The sequence below is a fragment of the Sander vitreus genome, chromosome 19 (genome assembly GCF_031162955.1).
Source record: "Sander vitreus isolate 19-12246 chromosome 19, sanVit1, whole genome shotgun sequence".
Lineage (NCBI taxonomy): Eukaryota > Metazoa > Chordata > Actinopteri > Perciformes > Percidae > Sander > Sander vitreus.
In genome coordinates this window covers 12,720,475-12,743,574 of record NC_135873.1, presented here as the reverse complement: position 1 = coordinate 12,743,574, position 23,100 = coordinate 12,720,475, and the positions used below count along the sequence as shown (strand labels likewise).

General features: G+C 41.0%; 1 protein-coding gene across 15 annotated transcripts in view; it reads left to right on the top strand.

The window, feature by feature from the left end:
• The window catches only part of mark2b (MAP/microtubule affinity-regulating kinase 2b), a 56,325-nt gene that overhangs the window by 27,607 nt on the left and 5,618 nt on the right, over window positions 1–23,100 (top strand). For 3 of the 15 annotated variants that reach the window (XM_078275690.1, XM_078275681.1, XM_078275679.1), the window contains exons 5-18: window positions 201–266; window positions 647–717; window positions 1,139–1,195; window positions 2,959–3,195; window positions 5,818–5,937; window positions 7,004–7,133; window positions 7,256–7,368; window positions 7,733–7,807; window positions 8,172–8,238; window positions 8,895–9,040; window positions 10,483–10,577; window positions 13,410–13,550; window positions 18,626–18,892; window positions 21,332–21,358. In XM_078275690.1, the coding sequence (XP_078131816.1) occupies window positions 201–266; window positions 647–717; window positions 1,139–1,195; window positions 2,959–3,195; window positions 5,818–5,937; window positions 7,004–7,133; window positions 7,256–7,368; window positions 7,733–7,807; window positions 8,172–8,238; window positions 8,895–9,040; window positions 10,483–10,577; window positions 13,410–13,550; window positions 18,626–18,892; window positions 21,332–21,358 (1,612 nt within the window). The remainder of the gene's footprint in view (window positions 1–200; window positions 267–646; window positions 718–1,138; window positions 1,196–2,958; window positions 3,196–5,817; window positions 5,938–7,003; window positions 7,134–7,255; window positions 7,369–7,732; window positions 7,808–8,171; window positions 8,239–8,894; window positions 9,041–10,482; window positions 10,578–13,409; window positions 13,551–18,625; window positions 18,893–21,331; window positions 21,359–23,100) is intronic. The other 12 variants (XM_078275692.1, XM_078275687.1, XM_078275684.1 and 9 more) reach the window with 10 other exon arrangements.

Here is a 23,100-nt window from a genome sequence, read left to right as displayed (position 1 = left end):
ACTGAGCACCAACCTTAATTGGTGTTTCGAGATCATGTATTCAACCCGAATCATAAAAATCCTTGTGCTTTTCTCTTATCTCTTTATTTTTGCTTTCATTCTTACTGTCCTGTCCTTTTTTTGTTGTTGCCCCATCTCCCTTTGACTTTACTTTTCCCTCCCCCGCCAATCCACTGTCTTCTCTCTCTCTCCACCTCCAGTCAAGCTCTTTGAGGTGATAGAGACAGAGAAGACTTTGTACCTGGTAATGGAGTACGCTAGTGGAGGTAAGTGCGTGTCTCTGTGTAATCATTCCCCCTGAGGCTTGCCACTCTGTATGTTTGGTCTCAGATGGTTCCCAAATAAAACAACTACCTTCCATCTTAATGTACAGGCTCTTCAGTATTTTGTTAGTACTTTGTCCAAAGGGGATTTTTATTTGATTTGTTTGGTTTTCTTTGGTTGTTAGTTGTTGACCATCTATATTATAATATATATATATATATATATATATTTTTTTTTAGTATTTAATGTAAGTGCCCATATTTAGTTTTTAAAGGACAATACTTAGTTCAATATCCCATTGACCTAATACTCTGGCTTTAAGGAGACAAGTATCAGGTTCCAACACTAAATCCACTCTCCAACTCTTTCTCTCGTCTCCCAGGAGAGGTCTTTGATTACTTGGTGGCCCATGGCAGGATGAAGGAGAAAGAAGCCCGTGCCAAATTCAGACAGGTTTGTGTGTTGGAGAAAATCCCTATATATATGTGTGTGTGTGTGTGTGTGTGTGTGTGTGTGTGTGTGTGTGTGCGTGCTTTTCTAGTTATTTGTGTATGTGCTGCTGTTGTTTTAAGGCATGGTAGATCAATATTAAAAGTGTATTGCCTCTTTACAGCTCTATAAACTTGGTGTCAGTTGTTGAGTAATGACAAGGAGAGGAAGCAGAGACTGCACTTTTGAGGGACAGGCTTATTTTGATAACAAAAAAAATTAAGTATTTACTTAATTTATTGCTTACATTTTGCATCCCTAATACTTCCTCATGATTGCCTCCTGATGAAATCCTAATGAAGAGATCTCAGTGTCTTTAACTTCCTTTCAACCCATCCATCTTGTCATCCTTCCTCTATCTCTCACTCACTTTCTCACTCTCCAGATTGTGTCAGCAGTGCAGTATTGCCATCAGAAGTGTATAGTACACAGAGACCTCAAGGTGAGAACACACACACATTGAATTGAACCGAGTGTCAAAGCGCAAGCACTCTCTCTCTCTCTCTCTCTCTCTCTCTCTCTCTCTCTCTCTCTCTCTGCTCTCTCTCTCTCTCTCTCTCTCTCTCTCTCTCTCTCTCTCTCTCTCTCTCTCTCTTTCTCTTTTTCTCTTTTTCTCTTTCTTCATAGGCCAAATCCTACCCCCATGTCATGATATAATGTCCATCTTTGAGTGCTAGTGCTTAAACACACATACCCATACATCTGTACACCCGCACTTGTATTTCTACACAATTCTCGAATTGTGTTCCCTATTGGATAATCTTCTCCTTCTGTCTCTTCATATATTTTCCTTCCCGTCTAATGCTTCCAGGTCACTTTGGTTCCTGGTATTATGCGGAGTTATAAATCCTCTTATTGTGCCAGCAGGCAGACCTGTAGACAAGTCATTATCATGATTACTGGGACAGTAACCATATAGTAACCTCTCATCTCAAAGTTGTTTTTTCCAGTCATGGTTATTTCTGGCTTTTTAGTAAACCTTTTCAATGCTTTGACCAAGGTCATGAAACATTTTCTACACTTCTAACAGGCAATGATGGTTGCCGTTTACAAAAAAGGCAGCATGGGAAATAAGATTCCTGGAGCACAGACAGTTCTCATTATTATAATGCGTACCATCCTGCACATTATCCTAATCACTCTTGATCTGTGGGTTGTATTGTGAAATCCAGCACAGGCTTAATTCTAGTCGGTACGACTCTGCAAGAGCAAATATGGATGAGCCTGCAGCACAGTGAGACTAAAGTCACTCTGTTTGGGTCCCAATATGAAAAACCAGCATGGTCAGGACGCAGAATTTTGCGGATTATTCTGCAGAATTTTTCGCAGATTTTCAACACATTAAAAAAATTAAAATACAACTCAGAATGTATCCGCTAAATTCTGCAGATTTTCATTTTGGATCACCGCTAAAAACTGTGTCTGCGCGTGGTTATGGTTTATACTGCTGTCTACTATATTTTTGGCCCTTAAAGTTTAATTTAGTTATTTGGCCAACTTAAAATGTTTGTTAATTAGCTATAGATGATTGCATTTGTTGACAAAAAATGAGAAGCCAGTGTTCATTTATTTCTTAGGTGAGGGCCTAGAGATGATGTCAGTGTTGGATTTAATGTGCACGCACACACACACACACACACACACACACACACAGAAGCGCCAGAGTATTCAGAGCAAGTGAAAAGGAGAGCGCACCTGTTGCTAGGCAACCCCAGCCTCCTTTCTCACTGGCTCACTTTAGGCTGAGGGAAACAAACACACAGGAATAAACTGTGGCAGCTCCCCTTTGCCATCAGAGTTTTTCAGAGAACGGTGTTTCAGTCTGTGGAATATATTATTTTCAAACTCATTTGTATGTCAGAGAAAACACTGGATGACAGGGTGGCCCATTTGTTCAACTTTGTTGTACAAGCTAGCTTTAAACTTTATGTACAGTAGCTCTGGCCTTCCTGTGGAAGAAGGAAAGTGCAAAAAGAGGTTCCATATTTGAAAAAATTAAATATCACGTTACCATATTACACAAAAGCAAATATTAAGTATTTGTGTATAATTTCCTGGCACATGTATACAGTAAAAAAAAAAAAATAAAAAAAAAACCCAGCATATTTAAAATCTTTTCTTTTCTCTGTAGTTTCCCTCCACATCCTCCGGCTCTCTACATCATAATAATATTCTTCTTTCCGCTCTCTCCCACACTGTCTACAGGCAGAGAACCTGCTGCTGGACGCAGACATGAACATCAAGATAGCAGACTTTGGCTTCAGTAATGAGTTCACTCTGGGGAACAAGCTGGACACGTTCTGTGGCTCTCCACCCTACGCTGCCCCCGAGCTCTTCCAGGGAAAGAAGTACGACGGGCCTGAGGTGGACGTCTGGAGCCTGGGGGTGATCCTCTACACACTGGTCAGCGGCTCGCTGCCCTTTGATGGACAGAACCTCAAGGTCAGGAGTGTGTGCGTGCATGTGTGCATGCGTTATATAATACAGATGTCTGTATTCTGTGGGTGGTTGTAGTATTTGTCATGCTGGTTTCTGTTCCTCCTGCCCTACAGAATGCAGAACCTAAACTCCACAGAGAATGAATGTGTAAACGTGATTAAATGTCAACCCAAGTACTTTCTCTTCAAATGGGGTTTGGTGGTGTGATCACACCACCAAACAAAAAAGATGTAATGCTCTCTGTTAACTATGGTTATGGTTAAGTATTCTTACCACCTATCACCTCTGCATTCACTCAGTACGCATATGAGTCACTTTGGAAGTGCAGACACATTTTTGGTGGGCGATATAACATTGAATGTGATGATATTGATATTAACATGCCTGGATTATAGACTATGTCTTTGGACTCCCTCCTGCTATGTGGAGTTTTGAACACCTCATTACTGCTCTTACTATTTATTGAACAGATGGAAGCCTCACTGCTTTCTGATTTCACTCGCTACAATAAAAGGCATTCTTTTAAATGTGTCAAATTAATGCACATTTAAAAAAGAAATTGCAAAATATACTAGGGCTGCACAATATATCGTTTTTTTTATCATCATCGCAATATTAACTGGCGCAATAAACGCATCGCGAAAGGCAGCGACATATCGCAAAAGACACTCAGAGGTGTTTTGTGTTAGTTGAAAGAAAATATCACTAGCAAACTGCACTTTTTTTCTAAGAATTTTTTTGGCATTTAGGCCTTTATTGTGACAGCTTAGACACGCGACTTCTGCGTTGAAGACTGAGCCTCTATATATGGGCGCTCGCTCTACCACTAGGCCACCCAGGCACCCGCAAACTGCACTTTTTAATGTGTCATTCTTGTTTTTAGTGGTGCTTTTTTTGTTCAATTCAATGTTCAATTTGTTCAATAAAACAATGTTGGACACTTCCTTTTAGAATACTGAAAGCAGCAGAAATGCAGAACTGAGTACACTTTAATATCTGTTTATTTATTGTATTGTATTATGTAATGTCGTTATCGCATATTTTCCTCATATCGTGCAGCCCTAAAATGTACAACTGAGCTAGTTTAATGTGAATGTTGTAACACGTCAAATTATGAATGTCATTTTGTAAGCCCTAGCTCTCAGTTTTGCAATTTTGATAGATTTGTATGCAGTTTCAATGCCTCACGATATACTGTGAGCTTCTTGGCAGCAGTGTTACATACGTCACCTGTCACTACATGCATTTATCCCTCAGTGTCTCAATAAATTAAAATGATTAAGACCTCTCCAGTGGGACATTGAAGAGGTTAAAAAGCTCAGTGGCACACTACTAAAATGTAACAGGTGGATAAAGGCCACTGAAGTAGATTACAAACATCGTAATGTGATGTATTATTTGTGCCTGCTGACCTTTGTTAACATCTGCTCTATGTTGAATTTATCACATATCACAGACACTATTGAGGAAAATATAATATCAACATCCAGACTGATCTCATGAAATGGCATATGTATGACACGCCAATTGGTATGCAATTATTGGCGTGTTATCAAGACGCATACTCGCTTTTTAGCGTGATTATCAACGCCGTTTGGCCTCCATTGACTTACATTACCTTGTGATTGCGTGTGAATTGACGCCGTAGAGAGTAGTATGAAAGGGCAAATCGCCGTGCGGGGAGATTGGTTGGGGTGGTCAAACACCGTACTTTTACCCAGGAAAGCGGGGTTTGTTTCCCACGTGTGGCGTTTCCTAAATCCAACCCCGTTCTTCTTTTCCTAATCCCAACCGTTTGATTCAGATTCAGTTAACTTTTGTTAGTTCCCAAGTTTTACAGCCAACCCATCCATTAAGGGTTAAACTTAAAAAGTGCATTAGCATGCTATGTATATAATGTAATGTTATGAAATAATAAATTAAAATAAACAATAAATAGTACTGCAGCAGTCATACATCCCCCTGTATACAGATGCTTCTCTCTCTCCCGTAATATCCACATTTACACGTGACCCAATCATTACACACACACACCCACCCACACCGTTTCTTGTTTTCCTTAAACCCGTGTGTGACGTGGTCTCACGATAACACGTAGCCTCGCGATAACACGCCACGTGGCTTTAGAAAGTGCCACGGGGCGCGTATGTTTACGCGAAGTCATGATGTCATGTTGCAGAATCATCAAAATACCAGAACGTGTGTGAATAATGTTTTGGTAGTGTCACCCACAAACTATACTACCACTGAGATAGAATGCTAGCATTTTGAAATGCTAACCAGCTTGTGCTTGGGTGAATGTGATACTTATTTAACAAAACTATGAATCATTTGGGGGGTGTAACCACAGCTAATGTTGCTGTTGGCTAACCCAAGCCACATTATATTAAGCTACTGATGAGATGCAGGGTCACATCCTTTATCATCAAACACTGTTTCATAGACCCTCATTGTTATTAAATCGCAGAAAACAATTGTATAGTCTGGGGTGCAGTCTACACATTGATGAGAGGTTACTACCCTTTGACAGAATCTGAGGATGTGAGCGAAAAAGGACTGTGTGTATATTTGAAGGTGGGTATTTAGAGTCTGCTGCTGACTTTTCATGTCCTTGTCCATCTCCAGGAACTGAGAGAGCGCGTCCTGCGTGGTAAATACAGGATTCCGTTCTACATGTCCACCGACTGTGAGAACTTGCTCAAAAAGTTCCTCATTCTGAACCCCTCCAAAAGAGGCAGCCTCGAGGTACACTGAATACATAAATAACCCGCATTGGTTTGACACAAAGCATTAAAGGAACTTGAGTCTATTGTAGTTCAATTGTGTTAAAAATGATTGAGTTATCGTTTTGATTTCAAATTTATTTGAGCTGTGGAATAATTTTTTTCCCACGTTTTTTAAAATTTCATTTTCAAACTAAAGTGGATGTAAAATCATATATATATATATATATATATATATATATAGCACCTGATAAAACTGAAACCAAAATTGTCCATCTCCTTATAGCTAGACCAGTGAGTGTTTATTTGCTAATCTAATGGTGTATGAAGCACATACAGTACTATACTGTACACCTAAACTTGCTTCACCAGCTATATGAGTTTGTTACTGAAGTGTAAAGAGCTTTTTAAAGACATAGTAAATACTTGTTAGTTTAGGAGTTATGAGTTACTGAATTTGGTTGCAGTAAAGGTAATTGGACGGTAACGAGTTTGGAATGGAAGTTATTATAAAAAAGAAGACGAGGTATATAACTATTTGCTGCTTTAGTAACCGGTGTCACTTTCTATTTTCGCGAGTCCCTACTTGACCTGCTGAATGTTATGGCAGCCCTGTAAACAAATACAGAAAAAAGACTCTAGCTTTAGTGTTAAAATTCAGTCATGTGACTGTTTTCACTTACACATGCTCAAGGCATGTGTAAGTGAAACAGTTTGTCTACATTTCTAAGCAGCCAACAAATTAATACGGTTCAGTTTTCATCAAGTCTAGCCGTGCCTTCAATTTAGAGCCCCTCCTTTACTTCTTAAGGAAGATTCATTTGCATATTAGAAATAAAATAAACCTGACTATGCCAATTAGAAAAACTGAATATTGTCGAGTAAACGGATGAATAATGTCCTGTTTAGCTGACTCATGCATCTTTTCCATTGTGTTGCCAATTTGTCTTGAGGAGACTCTTTAGTAATAATCTCTTTCTCCTCTCCTCTCTCATTCCTTAACCTTTTCTCGCTCCTCTGCTTTGTGCCCCTCTATTATCTTTGACATCTCATGTCTCCCTATATCTATCTGTGTGGCTTGCTCCCAGCAGCAGATAATGAGGGACCGGTGGATGAATGTGGGCCACGAGGAGGAAGAACTTAAACCCTACATCGAACCCCAGCCAGATTATAAGGACCCCAGGCGGACAGGTAGGAACGGAACAGCTCGCAAAATTGGTAAATTTATTTCTTTCTTCACCCACGCACAGCCACACTTGAGTACAGATGTTTTTTTTTGCACCAATCTCACACACGGATACTTTTTAATTCTAATTTAAAAACTGCTTTTGTGGTTGCAGACATCATGCTGACAATGGGATTCTCTCAAGAGGAGATCCAGGACTCGCTGGTGAACCAGAAGTACAATGACGTGATGGCTGCATACCTGCTTTTGGACTATAGGAATTCTGAGGTACATTCTTTCTCATACCTACAGCCTTTCTTTTACACAGTACCATGCCACTTATTATTGGTTTGTCTCTTAGCTGCATTTACACTGATGTTTTACAGGAAACTGCATGTAAGTTCATTATATACAAGAAAATGTAGGGCTTCACTTTTATTTTGCATGCAAGTCATCAGAACATACAATTTGCTGTCATCTCTGAATTTGATCGCATATATTTATGCTCAAAACACTTCATTGTTCTCCAACACCACTATTAAAAAAACACAACTATTTTTAGTCCTTTTGTGTTTGTTGTACCCACACCACAGTCTCCTGTGTCTCCTTCTGATAACCATGTATTCAGATTTGTATTTGTTCCTTCCCCCAGCTGGATGAAGGTGGCATCAAGCCCCGGCCAGGAAGTGATGTAAGCAACATAAACGCTCCCTCCCCGCCTCACAAGGTACAATGAGAACAAATAATGTCTTCTGCTAACACATAATGAAGTCTCCGGCCAGTGACACAAGTGCACTGACTTGACCTCATATATCTTCCAATGGCACTTTGGGAATCTACTCTGATGTAGCTCATTTTTTAGGTTTTAGATTGTTGACCTACATACAGGTACACGTGAACCACAGCAAACAGTGTCTTCCCCCGGATGCTTGAACTCTGCAGTGTTGTAGGTTTCATGTGTGAATGGCTCTATAGATTAACAGCGACTGTTAATGCAGCTTCAGCTAGCGTACTTACAACCGAATGTGTGAACACCCTCTGTGACGTAAAGAATACCACAATGACCTGTGTGTCCATCTTGCCTCTCTAAGGTACAGCGCAGTGTGTCGTCCAACCAGAAGCCTCAGAACCGCAGAGCCACCGACCAGGGTGAGATTGGTGTGTGTCCGAGAGGAAGGGGGGGGGCGAAGCTGGTGTGTGTCCAAGAGGGTTAGCAGAAGTGGACGGAGATGGGCATCAGATTGAGATGGTCACTTGTCAGGAGGTCATGGATGGAAATGACCTGCCAGCAGATGGTTCAAAGTTATTTTTTACATGTTTTAAATATAGTCATATGATTTCAATCCTGATGTATGCTGGGATGGTCCCCGGTGCTGCCACAGTGAGGCAGGTGGAGAAAATAATTGAATAAAAAATTCAAGGCCTTCAAAAGCTGTGGGTAAAACGTTTCTCTTGAGTCCCACATTTCTTTTGTGGACACCTGTATGAAAAGAGTGGATAAAAAAAGGAAAAGCTGACTAACAATGGAGAGGGGACAGGTGGGCTTGATATATGTTTGAGTAAAGGTTGAAGTAAGAGAGATGGGCTGGGTGATGTACAATAGAAGGGAGAGAGGGCGGAGAGTGGGGAAGACGAGATTGATTTATGTGTGGAGGGTTGGTAGAGCAGATTGAACTGAGGGATGACAGGGAAATGACAAATGAGTGGCAGAGCAGAAGATGATGCAAATGGGAAGAAGGGGGGGGGGGGGTGGATGTCTCAGGTTAAAGCACAGCAAGTGATGTCCTTTTCTGATGCCCGCTTTCTTTTTCTAGGCTCCTACTCTAAGAGGGGGGGTCAATCAGACAACCGGACTGCAGGGGAGGATTCTGGGAGGAAAGGTTCAGGCAGCTCCACTACCAAGGTGCCGGCCAGTCCTCTGGTCCCCACTGACCGCAAGAAGAGCGCCACGCCTTCCACCGTGAGACAAAAACCCACCACTGCTTACATGACATTTGCGACACACAATTTCTATCAAAAGCGCATTCTAATTAGTACATTTGTAAGTTGTGGTTCCCATATCACCTTTATGAACAAATATAGATGCACAGAACCCAAAATACACACTGCAGCTTTTCCCAAATGTGAGTTGATAGGAAAACATCTGCTAGAAAATGTTGGAGAAATTCAAAAACTAACTTTGGGAACAGATGCCAGTTAATAATTAAACTCATTGAAATAAATGGCCATATTACTATGATGGTCTTTTGTGTTTATAACCCATCTTTGGGTTATCTCAAATGAGGCCTTTTCCTTGTCTCACAACATTACAGTTATTTGATGCCAATTTCTGGACTTTTTATATTTGTCCAGTTTAAGTGCATTAGTTATACACACCCAAAATATTGTCATATTGTATTTATCTTGGTGTTGAGGCAAAACTATAGGCCTTTTTTCACAGCAGACACTTTGACTTGTCGGAAAGCACAGGTGCTGCAAGTAGCATAAATGATTTCTTCATTTAAGTGTCCCAGTAAGCCATACCAGTGTGACAATGAGCCAGCATCCACAATACCAAGGGTCTTGACACTGCAACAGCTAAATGGAATTAAGCCATGATTTCATTTTCAATTAGGAACCCAAGGCTGTATTATAACTTCCTCAACAGTGTCAGCCAACTAAATACATAATATAAAACAGATGACACTTTCTTTATGAAACCTACCAACAAATGTGTTACGGGTATAAAAACTTACAACTTAATTTTTTTTTATTTTTATTTTTTTTAGAAATGATAGGAAATGTGTTTGAGTTTGTTTTGTGTCTCCTTACTATAATGGTTTCATAGATGTTGTGTAAAATCCATATGTGAAATTTAAAGTCCTTACACACCCATGGTTCACCTGCACAGCAGTTTTCATTTAGGTTACCTGATAAGGCCTCTTCTCAGGTCTATGTGGGCGGACTAAGGAAGCTTAGACTTTTATAATTTTTATTAGTATGTGGACTTAGGTAACATTGTGCAATTCCCGGTATAGCACCACCCAACCTCAACCTGAGCCGATGGATAATGTGTCAGGGCAATGGAACACACCTGTGTGGGAGCGCAGTGCCTTTAAATGACAATTCAAGATTTTTTTTGAGGTGAAATTGAAATGGGTTAATTTTTGATAAGCTGCAGAAAAATAAATGTGTCACAGGAAATACCATTGAGGCCAGATTTGGTTAAAATTTAATTCATGTTGGCCAATTAAGGTCACTCGTCCGTGCTGATCGGGGCGCCTGCTTGGGGCTGTTCCAGTAATAATATTTCACCATCCTCTGACCACAGCACTGATCTCTCACCATCTTTAACTCTGTCCTCAATCCTTGACAGTTCTATAGTTTTCACATTCTTCATATTTTCTTCTTCTCTCCATTCAGAATAGCATCCTGTCCACTGGTACTAGTCGCAGTCGGAACTCTCCTCTGACTGAGAGAGCCACGCTGGGCCAGGGCATCCAGAACGGCAAGGACAGGTACAAACACACATATATACACACCCGCACACAATGTAAAACATACAGTTACATACAAACTGTCTCACGTACCCTCTTTCTCTCTTATCACGGGCAACTCAAGTAGTTGCAGTGAGGCAGCACTGCTACACATACTATAAACACACTCACCATGGTTTGTGAATGAAGCAGTCCCACAGCTGTCTCAGTGACTGAATCCCAGACCTTGGCTGGTACTCTCCTGAGCTCAGCCAGCTGGCTCAGGCCCCCAGCTTCCCCTCAGGATGGGGTGAACCCTCCTAGAGAAGGAAATCAGACTCCCTTTGGGAATTTAGGCCAAACCTCCAGTAGATTACAGATTACCCATGATGGTGTGATGGAGGACTGCCAGTCAGAGCAGAGGCAGGGTTCGACACATGAAGACCTCACTTTAAACTCTTATCCTTCTTTCTGTTCCGTTCCTTTATTAAAATGTTTTTTTTGTACTTTGACTTCCCCAAACTTGTAGTTAAATCAAAGTTTTTGCCCGAAGTCAAATCAGGGATAGACAGTTAAAGGTTTTAGCAGGTGCAAAATCCATCAGAAGACCAAAAAAACAGGATTACTGGGATTATGGAGAAAATAAAATAAATGACATAATGTCTACCATTGGGTTTAGCAATGAATCAAGCTCCCCTCTTTTTCACTAGTCTTTCATTGGATTGGGATATTGCTGAGTGTGACATGCCCTCCATTTTCCCCTTTCTCATTTCATCCTTTCTAAATGTTCTTCCTCAACCACAATTCCAATGGACAAAACAACTTTTTGTCCGTTTTTGAGTTGCCTGATTGTGGACTTTCTAATATTCATTTTAAGGCCATAAACACACCTTCACGCGGTAACTTTAGCGGTCGAGTGAAGTCGTTGAGTTGGTCGCCCGCAATTGTAAGCCTCTGGTGCTGAATACGCCTCATGTGTCCACACATACAACAACGCACACATCACTCATGCTTAACCAGCAATATGCTTTGTGTGCTTTTTCACGAGCATTAAACATTAAGCCATACCATAATCCCTACTACGTTCATTATCATTATTGCTTTATTACCTTACTACCTTATTACCTGTTCATGAATCAGTCTCAAATGACCCCCTCGTTTCCAACATAGTGCCTTACCTACAACATGATAAAAATGACTAAATTGAGTCCATGTTCAGGCTGATAAGTTTTGATAAGTTTTAAGATATTTCTGTCATTTTTTCCTTTTGTCATCGTCTTTCAGTCTAAGCACTACATAATGACGATGTGGTCATTTGAGACAGCATTGTTTTTTTAGCACTGTGGGTCTAATAGCCATGTTAAGCTCTGCTAACTTAGTGGTTGTCATCTGCTTTGATTTTAAAGTAACTTTATTTGATCATCATTAATGCTTTGAAGTTTGGCCTTTTATACTTGTTACACCCTCCCCTTCCCCATTTTTCTTTTTCCCTTTTTTGTCTTTTTCTAATTTTCTTTGTTTGGTGTTCTTTTACCCGCGTCTGAGCTCTTGCCCTCTGGATCTTAAGTCACTCACATTTTACTAGGCACCTCCTTTCTTTACTTGTTTTTTTCCAGCTTCCCTTTTACATTCTTGTCTTTATATTAATCTTTCTTCTCTTTTCTTTTTCTCCCCTCTCTCTAAGGAGATTAGGAAGACTTGTGATGGAATATTAACGCTTAGTGGTCCTATATGGTCCCGTTCATAGGCTTACACATACACAAAAATATCTACGCTCACACAGAGGTGGTACACATACAAATTCATTGACACACACACACGCGCGCTTACAAACATACATGTCACACATGCTCAAACTCTTGCCACACACTGGGTCACCTAGTGAATGCAGTTATTTTTCCATCACTGGCCGTACTAACCCCTGTCAGAAAGAGTGTGCGTTTCTCTCGGCTAAGTGTTTGTTTTCTGTGTAATTAGCAGCTGTTTGGTTAACCTCTCTAAATGTCCCTCTCTCATTGCTAATTCCTCTGATCTCTGTTATTCTATCTCTCTCCCTCTGGTACCACTCTTCTCTGTCTCTTACTGAGTTTGTTTCTGTGTGTGGATAAAGTCAAGTTAATTGGTTTTAATGTAGAATTTAACTTTTTGTCTTGTTTTTACAAAACCATACAGTGTGCTCTACAAAAGATTCAAAAGGTAGACCAAAAGACATTTAAAAAAGCAGCAAGTGTTTTAGGATAGATAAAACGAGATATTTACACACTGAGGGTGTCGGTGCCTTAAGTCTTTATGTGGTACTTTGTGATTTTTGTTGCTTTGCCCATTTCTATAATATTGGTAACCTGACTTTGTCCACATCATTTGTCTTGTGTGTGTTTTCAGTCTTCCTAGCCAAAAGAGAAGTGTGTGTTTAAAGGTGGTCTTTTGTGCTCTAACTTTTGTGTCAGGTAGATTTTACATGAAAACACAAGAACGCAGTCAGCCTTTGATTGTGTTTTCTGATTGCTTTCTGGTGAAATCACAAGGAAACAATGTCAACAGCGAAAAAGACCAACTTTTTCTTTGTTCAAGTCCTTTTGCTCTGTTTCCTGTCTCCTTTTTGTCTCTACTTCCACTGTTCTTCCCTCCTTCCTCTTCCCTCCCCCCTTACTGTGTTTGATAAGTGCTGCTTCTAACCATGCTCCACCTCACCTCCCCGCCCACCCACACACAAACCCCGCCCGGTGTGTGTGTGTGTGTGTGTGTGTGTGTGTGTGTGTATATATGTCATGTTTGATTGCGTGACGTTTTGGTGCGTCTGTCCCGTGTCGGTCGTGTGTGTGTGTGTTTGTGCGTTGGGCGGGGCACTCCTCCTGTTCATCCCCCTCCTCCCAGCCTAAACACTCCGGGCTCCCGCGCCTCCACTGCCTCTGCCGCTGCCGTCCTCTCCTCCTCCTCCTCGCGTCCCCGCCACCACAAGTCCCTGTCCTCCTCCAATCATCCCTGCCCCTCTGACCTGCACGCACCACGGCCCAGGCAAGTCTCTCTCACACACGCACCCACATATGCTCATAACTCCTTTAGCCCCTTTCTGCTCGTACTACTTTACTCAACGCAGATCATCATTCCTTCCGCAAGAACTCGATGGACAAAAAGGAGAGATGAAGAAAGGATAAAATGATTTCATGCCCCCCCCCCAACAATTGTGAAATCGATCAAAGAGGGAGATTTTCCAACAGCCACCTCTCAAACACGTTCACATAGGCTAACATGACACATTAGCCTAGCTTTAACAGTTTCTCTATAATTTATTCTCATATACTTTAGACCTTTAGTCTTTAAATCAACTAAGAGCTCCTCCTACTGTACTTAATATAGATATTAACAGAAATACACTGTAAGAAAGACTACATTTGCCAACACATTCAAGAGATCAAGACGTTTCCAAAATAGAAAATTGTTGAGCCAAAAAAAAGTTGAGAAGTCTGACCTGTGAAAATTATACATTTGTATTTTTTCCTTTTTCTACGATGGGTATTATGTGTACAGTTTTGGAAACGTGTGCAGTTTAAATGTACTGTAGAACTCCTTGACAGTAATATTTTTTTCCCCTCATGGCAAGCCAGAACCAGGAAGTACAGTTAGCATTAACACGACCTTATCTGAAGGCAAGATTATTTTGAGCTACTGGTGTGCCATCAATTTCTTTAAGTGATGTTCTAGTAATCTGTCTGTTACTGTATATATTTACCACTACAGCACCACCATAGTAAGATGTCCAGCATTTCGAAGACTAGCCGTCATAGACGCAACAGTCGAAAGTAGTTTGTGGAGCTCAATAAAAGCTGTACAAGCTAAACTCACTGTGGAGATGTTGACATATATGGCCAATCAGTCACTCTCAAACCTCACACCACCCAGTGGATCATAACTGTCAGTCAGAGCTTGAGAACAAGATGAGCAAGTTTTTCACTGTGCTGTACCTTGACAGACCAGATACTTTACTTGTTTTGTTTCCTGGCAGGACAAAATAAATACAGCAGGGATCAGGTTTTCATATGCAGTGGTTTCACTAGCTAATAAACTGGATGCAGACTAAGTCTTCATACAAGCTTGGTTATTGGCTGGCTGGATTGTGAAGTGTGCTGTATGCCTTCTAGGTCAAGGAATAAAATAAGTAAAACAAGTTGAATGAGATGGCATTACATAGAAGCGTTACAGACATTACAGGATAAAAGTATTATTTATTGTCATCTTAGGCATTTTGTGTCATTTAAGTCAAGCTTTAAAGTATAACCTATTTTCACCCCTGATTAGTTGACTGTTTATCCTGTTTTATTATTAAATAAAGAAAAATGTCTATGGAGATAAATCCAGAAATTCACCTTTACATTATTCAGCATCTAAAACGACTAATGTTGACGTTTGCAGGTTAAATTTCTAAGCCGTAAGCTGCGTTAGTGAGTCTGTGTCAAAGATTGGATGGCGTCAACATCATGCTGATTAAAAACAAAGTGGCGGTCACTACTTTAAATGACTGCATGCAAAGATGTTCTCTATCTATATGGATGGTTAGTCAATAGCAATTACACTTGTCATACAGTAATCATTCATCACAATCATAAAGATGTCCTAAAAAAGTGGTATTGAAGAGAGACATTTTTTGGGGGCAGAATCAGATAAAATGTAGAGTAATAGTTTTGTTGATGCATGTTTTTGTGACAATGTATCCATATAATCTGTTGCATGTATAGATATTTTGATATTTAATATGCATAATAATATATATATATAATATATTTTTTTTGACATGCTGTGTTTGTCGACAAAAGGATTTTCCCTGGCTTGGACAAGGGAATTTTAGTCCTGTGAAAAGAAGTGGAGTCCCTTTTAAGGTTCCCACAGACTCTGTTTTTGGTTTCAAAGGTGGTGAAGTGCTCCTCATACAGCCTCAATCTGCTGTGTAAACCCACCTTAGTTATGAAGTTGCCTCGGAAAACCCCGTCTTCATGTATTAAGTGTAAACTTTACTGTGGCGTGTCTTCGTTGAATGAAAGAAATGGAGTAGCGACCTGACTGTGTCTTGTTGGTCATTCGTGGGAACTTTGTGTGTGTGTGTGCGCTTGCTTTGTTGTTTAGCTTGCTTTATGCTTTATTGCTATATAGTGTCTGTTTCGAGGGCTACTTTGATATTTTTTGAGTTTTAGTCCTATTTTTGTCTTCTTTCCTTGCAGCCATGTGTCACAATATACGGTGGAAGGTCTTTTGAATATGTTCCTCAGCTACCTTAAATACCGTCTGTCTGTGCAAGTGGCATATCAGTTCAGCTTCAGGAGACCCCCACCCTTTTTGTGACAGTTGTCTAGTGAAACCCTCCCCACACAAATGTCAGGCTAAAATTCCAGCAGAGCAAATGTCAAGGTGGCCCTCTGGCTGTATGTGGTTTTGTCTGCTCTGTGTTGAAGTCTTGCTCTGTTGCATGCGTCGTTCAGCAGTGAGCTTGGGCTGTTCAGAACCTGGTTGGGAACACTGGAGAGAAGGTACCGCTCCAACACAGACTGTATTCTAAGTGAGGAATAGGCACCTTTTTCTCAGAACATAGTCTGTGCCCTTAAGTCCCACCCATTCCTGTTTTCTCCAGCTGTCTCCAAATACCCTTCTGAAAAATGCATTCAAATACCATTCTCATGAATTAAGATTATTATTAACAACCTCTTTTCAGCTCCACATTTGTATAACATAGAGGTGCGGTGAACTATATGCAAATCATGTATGCCCAGCATGAAAATCATCCAGCACCATCAGCCAAACTGTGCTATAACACACCTCTTTTAGATACTTAGTCTGTCACTACTCTTTTTCCTAAAGGTCCCATATTGTAAAAAGTGAGATTTCCATGTCTTTTTTGATTATAAAGCAGGTTGAGGTGCTTTATAAATACTGTGAAAATAAAAACGCTCAATCCACAGAGAAATGCACACAGCCCGTATTCAGAGACAGTGCCTTTTAAATGAGCCGTCAGGACTTCTGTATGGTTGTGATGTCACAACTTTACTATATATAGTTAGAAAGTGCGGCTACAGTGCTGTTACGGTCATTCTCCGGCTGCAATGACGGTGCACCGAGAGCTCAGATGCAGAAGATCCCGAAACGCTGACCAATCAGAGAAGCTTTTTTGGGAGGTGGGCTTAAAGAGACAGAAAACGGAGCATTTCAGACAGAGGGTGAATGCAGGTATATTCTGACAGACAGTATGAAAAAAAAATAGTGCTTTTTAAACATTAAAGCACGTAGACATGTTCTAGTAGAAACCCCAAATACAGTATGAACCTGAAAATGAGCATAAAATGGGACCTTTAAGTGACAATAGAATGCTTTCATATGTTGAAACAACTGGAAAATATTACATCCATTTTCCTCTTTGTAATATGTATTCCTTCCCAATCAACAGTCATCTTCATTAACTATAATATGTCTCACTGGTCCCCACTAACCTGCCTGATCCAGCCTTTCTTTCCTTGCATCTGTATCCATAGAAAAGCTGTGTCTTTGTCTGGATAGGTATATTTCGACCTCTGTGCACAACTTGAACATATCCACATCAAATTAAAGGATGTGTTGAAGCTGTTCATCACACAACTGTAATCTTGACTGACAAGCTCTTTAAGTGTATTAGAGGTGTGCATGGGATTGCTTTTTTAATCCCTCTCAGATAATTTTTGACCGTCACCGCTTGCTCCACCAGATACACCATTCAACTCCCACTCCATCCCACAGGGGAAAACAACACGTGTAGTCCTTAAAAACTGACAAAGCAGTTCTTCAGCTACCCATCTTTAGAAGATGTGGAAACTACATGGATTTCGGATTATGTCCCTCTTTCTTGATAGGTAATCGATGCAGACAAGATGCTGTAATGTCAGACTACAGATTGCAAGGGATAGCATGTAGTTAAAAATACTTTTACCGACTAAATGTCTAGTCTAAAGATGGAGTTGAATTGGACAGAGTGAGGGATATAAAACAAATAAACTGAACTTTTTTGGTCATTGGTTTTAATGGTGGGCCAAGCATTTACTTGGATGCTAAAGCCTAGTAATTACAGCCTATTTTCATATATGAAATTTTGTCATGATGTTGTGACGACCCACATTTGAGTAACCATGTCCTGCACCTGCAACATTTGTGTTATGTGGTATTCCAGTCCCATTGCAGCCCTCTACAGTGGACTGTGCATTTGTATTAGGTTCTCTATTTATTCCACTTTCACTTTGTGTGCTTTTTGCCATTTCTGTTTGTTGTGTTTGCTATGTGCTGTAGGTGTACTGCTGCCACACACATGCTGACAAATGAAATGCAGGTTTTTAGCTCAGGGAAGTGTGTGCTTGTATTTTTGATGATATTAGCTTGAAAACGACAGAAAATGATGTCTGCGTGCATGCGGGAGTATGTGTGCGTTTGATGCCTTGCCCTACAGTTGAAGCAATGAGGATTAACTGAGTGTGTGAGCGTGTGTCAGTAACCTGATGTGGCCATAAATATTGACTTGGCTGAGTTAAGGGATTATATGAAACAGGGCGAGCAGACGTTGAACAGACATAGATACTTGTATGACCTTACACTAAGGTAAGTAGCACATCAAAAGGAAGTGATTTTCTTCTACAAGTGTTTGCCTAACGCTTGCTCCTCTCCCACACCCCTCCTCTTTATTCCCATCCCCTCTTGTTTAAAACTCTTTCCTTTCTTTCTACTCCTACTGCATCACCTTCTACCCCTCACTTTGTTCATCTACCTTTCCTTTTTCATTCCATCTTCCCCACCCTTCCTCTGTCATACTGTCCTCATTTCCTGCTTTCTCTTCTCTTATTTCCTGCCCAATCTTCGTAACCCTGAATTCTTCTTCATTTGCACCTCCTCTTCGCTGCCTCCTCTCTCATCCACACCTTCCAACCTCTTCCCAATCCCGCTCCCAATTATTTTGCACCTTCTTCATCTTCTCTGCATCCACCTCTCTTCTCTTCTACACCCTCCCCTCCTCCGAATCACCTTTTTCGTTTCCCTCCCTCCCTCCCTCCATTTTCCTCTTCTTTCTTCCCACTCCTTCTCTATAGTGCCCCTACTCAGCGGGCGCCCGGGGCCTCCCCATCTGCCCACAACATCAGCAGCGCTGCCGCGTCAGACCGCACCAACTTCTCCCGAGGGGTGGGCATCCGCAGCACATTCCATGCAGGCCAGCAGCGGGGTGCCCGGGACCAGCAGGGCTCCGCCTACCCCGGCGGGCCCGCATCCCCGTCACTGTCACATGGCAACAGCCAGGCCCGGAGGACACACGGCGCCACAGGGATTTTCAGCAAGTTCACATCCAAGTTTGTACGCAGGTGAGTGGCAGAAAAGAGAGAAGCATGGGAAAATGGGAAGGGTGAATATTTATACTTTATGGTTTAAGTGTCTTAGAGAAGAGAAAGGAAGTAGCAAGACAGATAGGACAGCAGACGATATGTGGCAGAAGAAGAAAGTTTGTAGCTTAGTAAATGCAGAGCAGTAGTGGTAGCAGCTGTACTTATTATCCAGCTACTTTGCAGCACAAGTACATGTTGAGGCTTTTTCTGAGTGTTGAGGTTTCAGCTTTAAAGAGAAAATGACTAGGTTTACGTTACAAGTCATTTCATGTGCTCATTTCCTCTCAGGAACAACGCACCGTACGTCCATGTCATCACTAGTTTTCAGAGTATTTCTTTAGAGGGGCTGGTCTCATCTCATCCCTATCACTAAACTTGTGCTGATCTGTAACTCTGCTGGGAGTAGAAAGGGAGAGGAAGGGAACAGCTGTGTCTCCTCTATAATTTTGTTTGGAGCAGTGGTGAGTGAGGAGTAATTTTGGTTTTGGTTCCACGTCTGGCCCAGTTTTCATCTCAGTCCTCTACTGCAGATTGCAGCACTAAAACTGCTCTTATGGCTACCTCGTTGTAATCAAAGCTAAACTTGTTTTATTTAGATTTAATTTAATTTTCTCTGGAAGTGGAGTCAGCTTTGTAGCTTTGATCCAACTCTGCTGTGTAAATACACTAAGGTGAAGACAGTACATTGTGGTTATAGAAGTGGAAGGGAAGGAAAAACCTGACTAACTTACCAATTCTTTGACTACAGTGTCTTGTGACATCCAGACTGATATTTCAACTTGCCAAGCCCAGTGGTTTCTGCTAGTTCGATAGAAAGATCTAAGACAATGTTTGATCTAAATCATGTATGAAGGGCAATGAAGTCTGTACGCAGCGGAGTCAGAATGGGAGAAAAAAAGGAGCAGCGAGGCTGACTGGCACATTACAATCCGAGGCCGCAGTAGAAATGGATGATGTGGTAAAGTTGAGATTTTCATCATCGCTCCTGTGTCACCAAGCAGCCCCGGAGGCTCATTATAAATACAAGTGTTGAAATGTGTGTGAGGAAGGGAGTAAGAGAGAGAGTACTGCTTGTATTTTTGGTGATATTCGCTTGAAAATCAAAGTCGTGTGAGTGAGTACATTTTATTTATACAGCGCTTTTCACAGACAAGGTCACAAAGTGCTTTACAACGTGCATAGACAATAAAAACATGGTAAAAATAGTCAATAGAATAAAATACAAATACAACAGAAACAATTATCAAATAAATAAGACATAGGCTACCCAAAAGCTAGCCTGAACAAGTGAGTCTTTACTTGTCCCCTTAAAACAGTCCACATTCTCAGCAAACCTAATGCTGGTAGGTAGTGCATTCCAGAGTCTGGGTGCCATAGCCTTAAAAGCTCTATCCCCACATGTCTTCAGACGAGTGCGTGGCGTGGATAGCAGATTTTGATTGACAGACCTGAGAGACCGGGAGGGTGTGTGTGTGCGTGTGCGTGCGTGCGTGCGAGAGGCGGAGGAACAGGCACAGCCACTCTCTAGGCCTCCCACTCAGAGATAGTGTAGCACCGTGGCGACAGTATCCATGGTTACACCGGAGATATCACTTTTCCCTCAACTATAAATACCACTAGTGGGGACACCTTGACACACATGCACGCACACACAACTTGGCGTGCTGGTAGGAAGTAGAGGTGGTGGAGACAGAGAGATTGTGTTGCATTTGTGCAGTTTGACCACACACACACACACACACACACACACACACACACACACACACACATGTACACTAAAGCTATGTGTTTTATTAACATATCATATAACCTCACCACTGCATTTTCCTGCTTGGTCTGGAGTGATATTTCTCCGTCCTTCAAACACATCGGTGTACTTGCATGTGTGTGTGACAGCTTAAGTTTCTCAGTGTGTGTTCAAGATTAAGTTGTTGCTTAACCTGTGCATTTTCATTTGAAATGTCTTTGTGTGCTCATAGGAAGTGTTTTTTTTTTTTTTTTTTTAAATCACATTTGAACTTTTCACCTCACGGACGCTTCTTTTCAGGATCACCCAGGACTGCTCTGTATGTGGAGGAGCACTTCATTTCATGTTGGGAGGGGGGGGTGTCTGTGTTCAAACAAGGTCTCTTAATGGAATTTTCCCACAGAGTTCATTACATCCATGTAAGGTGTTCCGGTGTGCGTTTAATAACGAAAGTCGACTGCAGTAACACTGATTTTGATTATTTTTGGTAATTTAATGATGGTTGTGCTTGCTGCTTCAGTCCTAAATGAGCCTGGTTCATGTTGGACAGTTTGCTTTAAAGTTTGCTACTCAGAGGGCAGCTTGTCTTTTACAGGAAAGTCATAAATCTATAACTTTTTATATATACGTTTGTTTCTCTTTCTTTCTTTATCCCTCTTTTGTTTTTGTAGAAATCTCTCGTTCAGGTTTCCGAGAAGGTAGGCAACACCCCCAACGTTAAATATAACCCCTTGATATATATACGTATATTCTCTTCTTCATATATATTTTACATATATATATATATATATATTTATATTTCCTCCCCTGTTGGTGTTTCGTGCAGCTTTCTGTTGAAATCTTTCTTTTGTGCCTTGAGCCTTATCTTTGCTCCTCCTTTTTTCTGTGGTTGGCCCCTTTTTTTTGAGCCTTCTGGTTTTGAGTGCCGTGTTCATTTTTTACTAACTTCCCCCTCACCCAGCTGCCCACTCACTTAACTCACTCACTCCATCATCATGCGGCACAATAACACCTCACCCCTCTTCCTCTTTGTCCCTCCATCGTCTCTCCCACCCACCTCCTCCTTATCCCTCCTTTTTTCCCATTTATTTACCAAGTAGAGTGTGTGAGAGCTCGTATTCCCCTGTAGCGTCCCAGATTTAGGTTGAGTCTTAATGGTGCAATAGATTAAACTGCTCCCTTTCTACCCTTTCCTTAGCTTCAGATGCAGGTAATGTCGGCCTTCTTTTGAGCTTAATGGAGGTCTTCTTCTCCATATCTTTAAAACTGGATCCATAAACAGCATCATGTATTAATTTCCACATTTCCATAAGCATATGAGAGAGAGAGAGAAAAAAACAAAAAAACACTGATTTTTAAGCTGTTATCAGCAGGTGTTTTTTTAAATTTTAGTCTGGCTGACTTTCTTTGCCCAGGATTATGTAATGTTGCTAACCATTATCCAAGCTAACAACACCTACCAAACTACCACCCATCTCACCTCTCTGCTTTCATTGGTTTGGTCAAATTAGAGACTGTAGTTGTGTTTTTAGTTTGTGAGGATCCCACAGGGGAAGTAATTCATAATAACAAGTCCCCGGCTGTAGTTGTGGATGGACGTAAAGGGAAGGAGAGGATCTGGGAGGGACGGGGATTCAGTGTTTCTCAGGCTGCACCCTTTTCTGGAGGCTGCACTCTTGATTTTCTTTCATTGCTGTGTTCTCACTCTGGCACTGGCTCTCTAACTGCAGCGGTAACAGAACTGGATGGCTTTGACCTACTCTGGCTGGAAAAGACCTTTTATGCCTCGGACCCACACACAGATGACACTCGATGCACATATATGTACATTTGCACAGACAACATGGCTCCATGCTCACATAGATATTTGCACTATATGCAGATGATAAACACGATGACACATTTTACATTCATATATGTACACGCTGAACACACATTTCACAACCACATTTGTCTAACACACACTTGCTTTTGAGTGTGTTGTCTGCTTTTCACCAGCTGGTAGAGCAATTTTCCTTTTAATCTGGACCATTGCTCCACCTGGTGGTTAGAAGTTGTAATACTATTCTTTGGATAAGCTAACTTTCAGTTCTTCTATGTAAGTAGTTAAGCCTTTGGCTTATTTAAGGATTCTCATAAATCATTACATTTGAAATATGAGAGGGAGAAATAATGAATCTGCCTTGAACATATGTGTATACATATGAGGCAAAGGGTGGTTCTGTTTATGAGTATATGAATAGATTTTAGCTGCATGTATTTACAGTGCACTTTATGTAGTGGACAGCGAAAGTTCTCAGTAAGTAAAGTAAGATATATTTGGTAATCATCGGATCCTTATCAACTTATTAAATGTTACATTGTTCACCAATTTTTCTCTATTATTTAAGATATCCTTGTGCAAATTGTTTCCACTTCTCCCACTTGTCATTTTTCCATG